Consider the following 13,094-nt stretch of genomic DNA (forward strand, 5'->3'; position numbering starts at 1 on the left):
TATTAATCAATTATTTCATCCAGTGTCTTAGCCAATTTCTTTTATGTTCTTTTCTTCAGTATCTTTTTCTGCTTAAACTTAAGAAAGGAAATATATGTAATAATAATTGTTTTATTTCAACTTGGTTTATTTTAATTCATTAACAGTTTACTTTTGTTAGCATGCATGCGCGGCGCATGTCACGAATGTTCAAATGGATTCATTTCACATCCCGACAACATTTATTAAAGTAAATGAAGAAAAGCACAGATAAATTGATTTAAGAAATTGAGAAATTAATAATACTTGCATAGTAATATTATCACATTATATTTTAGTATGTCACATCGTAATATTTTTACGATATTACCTTTTATATAGTAATATTATGAAGATTAGTTGATAACAATTGCATGCACAGTTTATCCATATATATTTGCATTGCATATACCTATACATTTCATATACATATACGTTATATAGGGTTTCCGAAAAATAACTCCGGAGTTTTCAATAAAATTTATATCAAGACATTTTGAAGCAGGAAGGTAAGAAACATGTATTATCAAAGTACAATGTCACAACTTTGATTAACTGATAGTGTAACTCAATGTGTGCACCATTCACAGGCCTGCAGACAGGTGTTTCAGGTGGGAGTATGGTAGGAATGTTACAAGTGACAAAATCATCCGTAAGTAGCACCAACAGTTCTAGAAAACAGGAAGTGAGCTCGAAACGTTCGGTTCGTAGCGTGAGTCGTCAATTCAACATTCCTAAAAGCACAGTGCATGACGTTGTTCACAAGAGATCGAAATTTCTTCCTCATAAACTGCAGCTTGTTCTTCACATCCAGCCTACTGAAAGGGAACAAACAAGTCAGTCTGTGACCACCATGTTAGACCTTATTGCTGAACATGGCAACTACTTCCAGAACTTTTTATTTTCTGATAAAGCAACGTTTCACCTGCATAAGTTGTGAATCGCCATACTTGTCGGATGTCGGGATTAGAGAAGTGGTGGAATTCGTCCGTAACAACCCTTATTCCCATCTGGTAAGACTCATGCATGATCGTATTGTTGAGCCATTTGTTTCCCATTAGGAGTCGAGTAGGAGTGTGGTATACCTGGATATGTTGGAGAACTTCGTGTTTCCCTAGATTGAGAATGTGGAGGGCTTCATTTTCCAACAGAAAGGAATCCCCGCCATATTATGCAGCGATTTTGCGGACTCTGCTCAACAACCGAGTTGTGACATTGCCAAGCCATCGCGCAGTCCCGATTTGACTCTAACCTATTTCTTCTTTTGGGGCTATGTAAACAACATTGTGTATCAAGTAAAAATTCAGGTCCCCTGCCCAGCTGCGCCATAGAATAACAGCAACCATAGAAACAATTCCTATGGATATGCTAACCCGAGTGTGGTCTGAGGTGGAATTCCGTTTTGATGTCTGTAGGGTTGTAAATGGTGTAAATAACTCAGTGGGCACACATAGAATTACACTAACAGGTAACCAGACTTGTCACATTGTACATTCATAATATATGCTATATACATTTCCTCTTCAAAATGTCATGAAATAAATTTAATTGAAAACCGCGTGAGTTCTTTTTCAGACACCTTGTATATGCATATTCATTTAGTAAGTACAATATAATCTTACCGGTGTATTTAATGTTTATTTAATTCCCATCTTTCAAACCCAATGTTTGGCTTATATGAAGAACTTTCAGGTTTCTGCTATTCGAGTACTAATTAGTTTTTTGTATGTGATTACTTTAATATCAGCATTCTTGTTGCTGGGTGTTCAGGATGAAGACCATAAAGCTCTCTTTAGGGCAAAATATGAAGTTAGTCCTTTATGTTGTATGGAAGCTTATTTAACAAGTCTGGTATATAGAACTGCCTGTTTACTTTTCCATAAGCATTATTATAATTAGTTGTAATGTATGCTATATGCTGAGGTCTGATTGAATTACCGATTTTCGATATTTTCTGGAAAAGTAGTATTTTTGCATGATAGTGTAATGTGTAAGATTTTTATGTTTAGCAGTCGGCTGTTGATATGTGCAGATGGATGGAAATGAGAAATGATATTTAGGCACTAGTGAGCTGTTTTACGTTTTGTAACGAATTTAGTTTATTCATTAAGTATTACTATGCAGAACTATAGAAAGATATTCCATATCTCAGTATAGACTCAGCTAGGAATTTGTATATAATTTTTTTCTAGTATTTGGAGGTGATATGTCTTGTGAATAGTGCAATAACATTCGCATTTTTGTGTATATAGTTAATGTGTGTATTCCATGGCATATTGTAATGAAAGTGCAGGACTAAATATTTGATGTTTGTAACTTCCTGGATTGCAGAACAAGAACAAGTTTTACTTTTCTTTAGATATTGTGTGATATGACATTTTAGTGATATGTGCGAGAGATCTATAGCTATCCAAGAATTTCTAAATATATTTCTAAAATATAATATAATATAATATATTAATAAACAATGCTACTAATAATAAACACCAGCTGCAATATGCCGCCGAGGCTTCACGTTTCTCTCTCTCTCTCGTTTATTCCAGCTGGAAAAAAAAATAATATCGTGAAACTTCCCTATAACAGTAACCATTATGTATTAATGGTTACTGTTATAGGGTAATTATAGGATTGTCTAAAAGAGTAATGATAGGACTCCTTAAGAAAGAATAATAATTTTATGGATAAATGTTTATTTCAAAGAACTCTAATATTTTTTCCAAGTATTTAATAATTTCGTTTCTATTGCGGTTCCTATTTTATTCGCTAAGGCCTTCTGTTCCCTAAAGGGAGTTGTCCTGGCCATTTAGCTCTTTTTGGAAACCAGAGGACAGCCAAATTCCACCCTGAGCCAATCTCACATATAACTGGTCAAAGACAATCAGTGATTGTAATTGGCATCCAGGTAAGAGAATAAAGCAGAGAAGTACTGCCATCTCGTGGTCAGTACTCCTGAAACTGACAATATATATTATTGTCTTAAACAGTGATGTCTAAAGTCTATTTTCTTGAATTGTATGATTTAAAACCCGAGTTTAAGAAGAAAGGAAAATAATAATAATAATAATAAAAACGTAGTTGCTTGCGCCAGAGATCGACTATATTAGAAGCGGTCAAAGAAAGGCAAAGAAATCCATCCTAGTCTCCAATATTTGGAGACTAGGATGGATTTACAACAGTAATTCTTAGAGCAGCTTAGAGCTACGGATGAAAGCACTATTTCTACAGGGATACAACAAGACATTCATTTTTTTTTTTTAAATTTTTAATTCAAACGTTTCTCTTGATGCAAATAATAATGTACTCTATTCTTGGGTATTAAGTGAAAGCACAGAACATAAGCATTTCTCATTTTGTGTATCTCTTACACCAACTTATTAAAAAAATCAGCTAACGCCATTTTATTCCCTTATAGGGAGTATGCGGGCCGTTTTAGCCCTATGTAACTTTTGGAGACTGAGTGGACAGTTCAATCTCCACTGCTAGCAAATCAGAGATAGCTGGCCCAAGGCTATGAATAATTAAGCAACCCGGAGTGAAGATACAGCACAACAAGAAGAAATATCTCGTAGCAACTAACCCGTAAACAATATTTTTTAATGTTTGAAATAGTGTAGGTTCTACAGTTGATTCTCTTGAGTTTGGAGAACGAGAACTTGAGTTTCTGGTTGAAAAAAACTCTCTTGCCCTGTGCCAGAGATCAACTAAATCGGGAACCATCAAAAAAAATGCTTAGTAAACGTTCCTCTAGTCGGCCACTAGACTTGAACTTGAAGTCTATCTTCAGGCGATTTAGCGGTGAGGATTGCAAACACCACTTCCACTGAGCTCCACAAGCTCCACTCGACGGACGAATGCAGCGCTGCGTCGCCGCAGTTTGCTTGGTTTCGACTTCATCGCAGTCACTTTAAATAACAATTTAAATGTTGTCAAAGATTCCGTCTTGTTTAAACACAATTATGAATAAACAACTTTAGGTCTTTGGATGGTGTCTGAATTCAGTCAGAGACTTCTGCAGGAATTAAGTGATTTCTACTTATTATTATTATTATTATTATTATTATTATTATTATTATTATTATTATTATTATTATTATTGACAGTGTAGAATACAACTTTATTCACTAAATTTATTTTACAGTGTTGTCCTTGTCAATTGCTCATGGATGTGTAATCTCAGTCTTTCTTCGTCTTGCAGGCTGTGTGTGGGTTTATGGAATTGGCGAGCCGGAGTATTATAACATTAGTAGTCCCAAGTACTGCCAGCTAACCGTCTACCTATTCGCCTATTGGGTGCTCAACACGACTTTCATTATTACAACTGTAGTTCTATTAATTTTGATCTATTTTGTATTTGTATAAGAATTATTACATTGCCTGCTTGACAAACTGCGAGTAAAAATCTAATTTACATTTGATGGTTCTTAATCACAATGGGATTCCTGCTGTTATGGACAATACTAAACAAAGTTTTTGTAGTCTGTAAAATTTATATCGATGTTTGCGTACTGTGTTTTCCCAAAATAGAAGGATTAATTTTTCCTGTTTTGTTTCTTGTTACCTTATCTACAGGAATGTCGTGATGTGATATACACAGACGTATATTTTAGTTTCGCAATGGTATATTTTTGTAATTGATCATAGCTGTGATTAAGAGGTATCAGTCCTTAATGTGATAGAATAAATTGTCTATTATAAGTGGAGATCTATTTTGAAAACTTACTACTTTCAGATAAATTTATCAACGAAGTTACTAACTGAAATTATTTTGAAAATAACTGCGATGAATATCTTCAGCAAAAACAGAAAGTAAAAAATGCTTTTCATCTCCCTCAAATGAAACATATTTTCTCTTCAAATACACGTTTAACATACCGCTAACTCGGAAGCATGTGGTTGTAACTATCAGAACTGCTTAGAGCTTTATTACATTGATGGATCACGTTTGTCATTCTTTTAGACATCGCCGATTCGAATAAATATTTCAAATAAAGTGTTTGGTAAAAAATTTATAGCCGGCGTGGTTGGCCGAGTAGTTAGCGTATTCGCTCTTCAGATGCGGTTTCGAATCCGTCAGGAGCATGGATGTTTGTGATTGTCCTACTAACTCTTTGTCGAAAGGGCATCTGCGACCCTTCTACGTCTAGTAGAAGGTTCAACTCCCAAAACCTAATGAGGTACTGGAATGACCATACGGCGTCAAAATGACATCCCATGTGAATAACTAACTAGAAATTTATAAACTTCATGGTACCAGACTGGTCGTTTTAACCCGTTCAAGAGGAAACTTAAAGACATAATTTTTGGTAAGTGACTTATTCCCACTCCTCTCTGTGCTTATGTCTAGAAGGGTGATGTTGATTTATGGTTCTAATGGCGCAAGGAAAGCAAAGGCTATAGCAGTACACAAGGTAAGACAATCACAAACATCCATGCCCGCAGCGGGATTCGTATCCCTGACCTGTTGGTTTTAGAGGGGGTACTCTACCTACTCAAACAACCAGCCGACGTCTGGAAGGGAAATTCCAAATCATGGTTCTCAAATCCACTTTTTTTCCTCCTCTTTTGAAGAGCAGAAAGAAGGAAGTCGGTTTATCAAAACTGTGTGCAAATCTCTTTTCTATACAAATTCTTCCGAATATGAATAGCATCTTAAGAAAAATAAAGGTTCATGAAAAGTACAGACGCAGATAGTGATTTAATTAAACTTATGCAATTTATTTTTATTACTAGTTTTACAAATCGACAATGACGTTAATCCTGATAAGTTCATCTCTTCCCTTTCTTTCCTTCCTGTAATAAAAAAATGCTATAAGGCCCACTTGTCAAAATCTTTTATGGACCACTGTTCAAGATACACTTACATTCCTCTCCATCCATTTGTTCACTGGGCATCCACAGATGCCGTATTGTCACTCCGATACTCGGCGATGTGCCACACTAGGCCTCGCCGTGTAGTCCTGTTGTATGCTTTCTGAAGGCTTCAACTCTCTAAAGACATTCCACTCAAGAAACAGGATATAAAGACTTTGTTATAAAAAATATCCCGTATTGTTTTTCCTTACTGAATGCATTTTTGGTACATTATCATCTTATAGCAAAAAAAAAAAAAAAAAAGGAAAAGAAAAATCCATTATTTATAGTAAACCAGATGTCACTTTTTTCTGTTCAATATTTGCAATAAGGTGGCTATTTTGATAAATAAATGATTTTTTTTAATTTGCAACCAACCCATTAGCGTACCAAGACGTGGACGAACATTGCTCTCCTTTAACCCAAGATAATATACTTGTTAAGGCACCAGTTACAACTTTCCCTTAAGGGGTGGTTGTAACTGGTTTCATCGAAAATTTCTTTTTGAATAACTGTCTTCGAAATGATCATATCTTAGAAATAAAAACATCATTTTAGTAGGAATCATCAATAGTCAATTTTTGGATTTGGCTTAATGCATCTAAAATAAATGTATATATTGTCAGTCGGTATTTTAAGAAAGCATTTTTGCTTGCTTGCTAAGTACATTTTTTTAAAACAAAATTTAAATGGCTTTGCTTCAAACAAATCTGAAATCAAAAAACACAATAAATACGAGTGATTATTTTCTTTGTAATCTGCAACAACATTCTTATTATATTTCGAATCTCATTTATCCATCCACGAACCAAAACATTATGACCATCCAACCTGTTTCCTGCCAACCAGAGAGGCCGGTGGTTGCAGCATTCTGGTATGGGATTTGTTCTCATCGACACTGCTGAGAACACTTTTTTGGACCATTTTTGGTAGACCTACATTCTTCGAACCATGCTTTAAAGACGCTCTTTGAGAACAGGGAGAGTTGTCGTTGATGAATTCTGGTCTCATCCTGCAAAACCAATGCTCGGTTTCTCAAAGAGAGTCGTGCAAGCATGGTTCGAAGAGCATATTTAAATGTACCCCCCCCTGGCAGTGATATTGTTTAGCCGGAAATGCATGCGAATTGATTATTAGTATATGCTTTTGTGATTGTTTAAATTTTGCTACTTCATGGATAATAATAATAATAATAATAATAATAATAATAATAACAATAATAATAATAAACTCTTTTAACGCCTTTATTCCCAAAGGAGTAGATGACACTCCTTTGACCCTAACGTTTTTTAAAAGACAAGTGATAATCCAGTTTCTATCCTTCAAGTCTTCACTGATAGTGAGATCAAGCCATCCGTGAATCAAGGCTTTTCAGGTTGCCGTTTCTAATGAGTGATAGTTTTAGGTCAGCTATTTCTAACTGGCTGTCATTCTTCATGATCATTCTTTCTTTTAATCGTCACATAGGGAAAGAATTTTGTCTGACTTTCTTTGGCATATTCAGCTAATTTCTTTTCACAGTCTTAATTCATCTTTTTTTAAACCATGGTTGTTGCTTGCCTTTCCTTTTTCTTGTACTTCTCATATGACTGATCATAACATTCCACAGGATACAGATTCCATAACATTTTCTTTTTTTTATATAGCGTATGCTTTAAAGTTTTATTCATCCACTTCATTCTGCTGCAATTTGTTCACCTGACTCTGGGAATGTAATCAGTTATACTCTCCATGAAACACACATAAACTACATTCAATGCACTACTAATTCCTCTATCATGTAGTTTCTCATAATCGGACATAGTTGCATGCCAACTGCATTTTCTCTTTCCTCGCTTTCTCCCCAACATTTTACACAAAATTCCGATTTGCCTTGATTTTGCCAAAGTTAGTTAAAACTGCACGATCACTTTTGTCAATTGGAAGCAAAATCGTTATCTCATTTACAGTCAGATTCTCGAATCTTGTTACCAGATCTAATTTTCTTTCAGCACGAGTCCTTCTAGAGTAGTTGTCTTTCACTCTCCTTCTCCCCCTCCTCTTGGATGCTTTCCCCTTCCTCTAGTATATCCCGTAATTGAAATTTACAATCATTGTTGCCTTCTAATGTCTGCAGGAAGAGGACTCGAAACTTATGCACTTCCGTTGATCCTGGCAGCAGCCAGTCTCAAATTTCTTGGATGAACCACTCATACTATTACTTCTAATCGAATTTCCTAAATAGTTAGTTGCATTTCATTAACCGTTCTGTCTCTTATTAGGTCTTACTAGTACGTTGACATCTGTAATCTATAAGTGTATTCAAAGGCTATAGATAATGTATTCGCATGTTGCAAAATATTCCAAATATTATTTTCCAAATATATATTAAAAGTTCTTTACTGAATTAAAAATCGTTTAAAGGCCGATGTAGCACTGTGGAAATAGTGTTTTCTTCCATAGCGCTAGGCCGTCCCAAATGACCGGTTCTAAGTTCAATTCTAGTCACCTACTACAGGAATTTTTTTCCAAGTTCCTCTTCGACCTTCTAAATTAGTCTTGCTATGGTATTGTTTCTCCATTAAATCCCCGGTTCCTGTAATTCAAGAAAATAGATTATAGAACTGATACTATTTAAGACAATAATATAAAATATTAAGATTAGCGAGCACGAGATTGCCGCAGTTGTCTGCCATAATCTTTACCCAGAATGGCAATTAAAATTATTTCTAGCCTTGGGTAATCTATCTTGGATTGACTAAGGGTAGATATTGGCTCCCAGTAGAATCGGAAAGTTAGATAAAGGCTGATATGGCATCGTCTAATCCATTTGAGAATAAAAAATAGCGTTAGCGGATTTTAATTATTTTATGAAATCCTTTATCTTCCTTCCTTCCTTCCTCACATCTGCATCTGAAATAGATCTCTTTTAATCTTCAGCGTAGTAGTCACCAATTTTTCCCACTGTGAATACCATACCATTAACATGATTTCAATAATAATATGTCATAACAATTTACGAACTTTAATTAATAATTTGCTGATGCTATTTTATTTCTAAATAATTTATTTTTTCTTTTCGTTTAAGTGGTTCTTAGTGTATATATTAATCAGATTCTTTAATGTTTAAGTTTGAATAATAATTTTTTTTCGTTATCTTAATTTTTTATTGCTTTTATTTTCCAGGTGACTTTAGAAATAATAATAATAATAATAATAATATATTTATTGATTGCTAAAATATTTATACATACAATAAACATCTTGTGTGACATTGCATCTTATAATTTTACAGAGTTCAGCACTAAGTGCTGCAATTCCTACATTGGATTTCAATTAAAATTTTTAATAATACTTTTTTGCCTTTATATTATGTATTTACAACACATGTTCTTCTAATATTAACAATGAAGATTATACAGAATTTTTTGTATAATTTTTTATTTTTTATTTTATTTTTATTTTATTTTATTTTATTTATTTTTTTTTTAAGTTTGAGAAAGAATGATTATACATACAAATTTCTGCATTTGCTTATAAGGATTACTTGTAGATGAGTGAGGCAAGTTAATCCCACCTACTTCGAAGCTTGGGTTAGCTTTTATGAAGAGAGTGGGATTTAGCCTTCACTATTTGTGTTGTTGCTACTGTTTATGAATGGGATGTAGGCATTGGATGCTGGTGATTTGTGATGTGTATATTAGTGTTAATGGTTTCTTAACTTTGTTGGTATATTTTTCAGAGTTCGGTTTTTAATGTTCTATAGTTATCTACGTGTTTTAACTTTCTTGGTAGGTTGTTGAGTTGCGTGGGTATCTGATGTGATCTCACAAAAGATATGAGTTGTTGAAGGGTGTGGGGATTTAGAGAGTTGTTGTAGGTGGTATTATACGATATGTGTCTCTGTTGTTTCGATAGATGATGTTGAAGTAATTCCTTGTTAATGTCATGTAGTGTTTCAGGTTTTTAATGCTTAGAATTCTGTGTATCGCCATGTGCTTGTCGGATATTGGTTGTTGCGTGTAAGGTGTCCAGATCACTGTTGACACGATTTTCCTGTGTAGTGTTTCTAATTTTGTTAGATGGCTGTTTGATGTATTTGTTATTCCGTATCTGAGTAGGGATTCGCAGATACCGTGATATAGAAGTTTTTTTATGTTGGGTGGAATAATGTCTTTAACTTGGAAGACTTTTGCTGCGATGATCCGGAGTTTGGTGTGTAGGTATTCTATATGTTTGGTCCATTTAAGGTGGGAATCTATATACAGACCGAGGTATTTTGCGTGTGTTACAGGTTTGATTTCGGAACATTGGCAGGTATTTTTGTTGTTAATGCAGCGGTATGTGTGACAATGTATTGATAGTGATGCGGGGCGTATGATTCTTGGGTTGTGTATTATCAGCGTCTGTGTTTTGGTGCCGTTGAATTAGAATTGCGTTTTGGTGGAAGTATGTTGTGATTTCGTTTAGGTCTTGTTGTGCTTTGCAGAGAGCTGTGTTAATGGCTGTGTGGATTGCTAGTAGTGCGGTGTCATCTGCGTATTGAAATATTTGACTTCTTATGGATATGTTATGAACATTGTTAATGTATATGTTGAATAGAGTGGGTGATAATATGGCACCTTGAGGTACACTGTGTTTTACTTGTATACTACGACTGTGACATGTACCTATTTTTGTTACTTGTGTTCTGTTTGAGAGGTAGTTTTTGAACCATGTATGCAGTGTTCCTCTTATACCTATTGAGTATAGTTTGGTGAGTAGTATGTCATGTTCAGTTGTGTCAAATGCTTTGGTTAGGTCCAGCAGTATAAGGACGGAGTACTTGTTTTTGTCGAGAGCTTTGTTTATTGTGTCGCGATGTCTTCTAATAAAGCAAATGGTGCTTTTTGTTTTCTGAAAGCCGTATTGGTTTTGTGAGATGATGTTGTACTTCTGTAAATAGTTCTGTAGTCTGGTGTGTGTTATTTTTTCTAGAATTTTTGAGATGACTGGTAGTGTAGCTATTGGTCTGTAGTTCTGAGTATCGTTTCTTTTGACTTATTTGTATATTGGTGTAATTACTGCAGTTTTTAGTTGTTGTGGAATAATACCTGCGTCGAATATTATGTTCACGAGTTTCAAAAGTATTGGATTTATTTCTTCAATGTGTGTTATAAGGTCGGTGAGTCTTATTTTGTCTATTCCTGGAGCGGTCTTTGGTTTTAGTTTTAGGAGTGCTTCTTCCAGTTCCTGTTTTGTTATGGGTGGAAAATACATCGTTTGTTGTTGACTTTGTGTTGATAGTTTTTTGTTGATCATTGGTAGTTTGTCTTTTTTGAGTTGTGTGATGTTGTTTGTGAAAGCATGGTTGAATGAGCCTACTAGTTCCTTTTGGTTTGTGTCCTGACCGAAGCTTTTTGCAATAAAATCTTGTGCTGAAGTTTTCTTTTTTCGGGTTACTAATTCGTTGAGTGTAGCCCATGTTTGCTTTATGTTGTCGTTATATTCCATGAATTTTTGGAAGTAGTAGCGTCTTTTTGCCCTACGAATTTTTGTTGTTAGTTTATTTCTTGTGTTTTTGTATAAGTTTGTAAATGTGTGTTACTGGGTGACTTTTTAAGTTTTTTCCATAGATTTTCTTTTTCAGTAATATTATTTAATATGTCGTCATTTATCCATGGATTGTTGTCTGTTTGTCGCCTCGTTTGTGTAGGTTTTGTATATTTCTGTGAACTTTAGTTGAAAATTCTCGTATAATGTTACAGGATCGTTTATTTTAAGTAGGGAATTCCAGTCTGTATTTTTTACTTGGTTATCGACAATGCTCTTTAGTATGATCGAGTTTCGTCGACTTTTGTGGTGGTGGGAGGGGGGATAGGAAACGTAATAAAACGATGTTGAGACAAAGTAGTGATCGGCAATTTTTACGTTAATTACTGATTATGTATATGTATGGATGGGAGCCCGTATATTGATATGATCAATGCATGATTGTGTTAGTGAGTTATTGAGTATTTTGTCTCTTGTTAGGGAGTTAATGGTAGAGTTTATGTTGTACTGACTTAGTATATCAAGATATGTGTTAGTGGTTGAAGAAGCATGGTCAAGAGTATTTATGTTAATGTCTCCTATTAGGATGAGCTTGTGTGTTGTACGCGGTTCGATGCCGCTTAGCCATGTTTCTAACTCGTGAAGAAAACTGAGTGGATTATTATCTGGGGGTCTGTATATTGTGTTTATTGTGTATTTGATACTATTGTGGCTATTTGTGAGTTCCAAAATTAGTGTTTCCGCATGTTTGAAGTGAGTTTGTTTTTCTGTCACATTGTATTTTTCTTTGATAAATGCCACATTGCCACCTCCTCTTTTGTTTGGTCTGCATAAGTTGTAGGTTTGATAATTATTTATGTTGTATGCGTAAATTTCTGTGTCGTTTATTGCAACTTCGGTCAGTATTAGCGCGTCTATGTTTATCATGGTATAATTGAGCTGTGTTATCAATGTAAGCCAGTGTTTTTTTTAAAACTTCTTATGTTTGTGTGTATGATTGTGAAGTTGGTGTTGGTGGAAATGTTGTCTGACCATTTCTTCAAAGAGTCAAAGACCTTGAAGTTTATGTTGTCTGACTGGATATGTTCGCCTATGTTTGAGATCTCCATTATATAGTTTTTAAATGAGTTCTAATCTTATTCTTAACGATGTAAAGAGTTAGTGTTTTATATTGGTAGGCTGTGTAAGTCGGATTCACTTGTAATTATGTATATACTCGAGTGTTTGCATTCTTTCTCAAAAATATCTGGGAATTCTTTGTCCACAGGAACTTGTAGTTTTTCTCTGTTTTTGTCTTCCTTGCTTGGTATAGAAGATTTTTGAAGTATGGAGTACAGTTGTCGGCCTTGTTTTCTTGCTTGCTGTAAGAATGAAGTCTCTCAGATTTCTGTTGGTAAAAAGAGCGATGATTGGTGGCGGTCTCTCTTTATTTTTTTGTGGGCCTCGGTTGATATAGGTGATATCTGTGGTTGCGATTTGATAATAATAATAATAATAATAATAATTTGATAATAATAAAAAAAAATAATAATAATATACTCAGTAGTCTATAGGTTTAGTCCATTTCAGTCATATATTCATTCATATTACATTTTTTCTGTCATATAGGTAGCATTTAGCATGCGTGAAAATTTTATAAGCCTAAATATTCCTAATGTCATCAGATCTCATGGAATGAAAAGAGTGTTTTAAGAGGTCCACAATCTCATGCAAAA

At 34.5% G+C, this 13,094-nt stretch overlaps 2 protein-coding genes across 4 annotated transcripts in view; both read left to right on the forward strand.

The window, feature by feature from the left end:
- LOC150104759 (uncharacterized) overlaps positions 1–4,718 on the forward strand; it is a 30,574-nt gene extending 25,856 nt beyond the window's left edge. For 2 of the 3 annotated variants that reach the window (XM_090395933.1, XM_090395932.1), the window contains exon 6: positions 4,157–4,718. In XM_090395933.1, the coding sequence (XP_090252059.1) occupies positions 4,157–4,377 (221 nt within the window). In that variant the 3' untranslated portion in view covers positions 4,378–4,718. The remainder of the gene's footprint in view (positions 1–4,156) is intronic. The other variant, XM_090395934.1, reaches the window with a different exon arrangement.
- Positions 4,719–5,354: 636 nt separating this feature from the next.
- The window catches only part of LOC150104760 (uncharacterized), a 36,601-nt gene continuing 28,861 nt past the window's right edge, over positions 5,355–13,094 (forward strand). Inside the window, exon 1 of the mRNA XM_090395622.1 lies at positions 5,355–5,426. Within this exon, the coding sequence (XP_090251748.1) occupies positions 5,355–5,426 (72 nt within the window). The remainder of the gene's footprint in view (positions 5,427–13,094) is intronic.

Source organism: Typopeltis vanoorti, chromosome 7 (genome assembly GCF_054136105.1).
Source record: "Typopeltis vanoorti isolate ZY-2024b chromosome 7, IOZ_Tvanoo_1.0, whole genome shotgun sequence".
Classification (NCBI taxonomy): domain Eukaryota; kingdom Metazoa; phylum Arthropoda; class Arachnida; order Uropygi; family Thelyphonidae; genus Typopeltis; species Typopeltis vanoorti.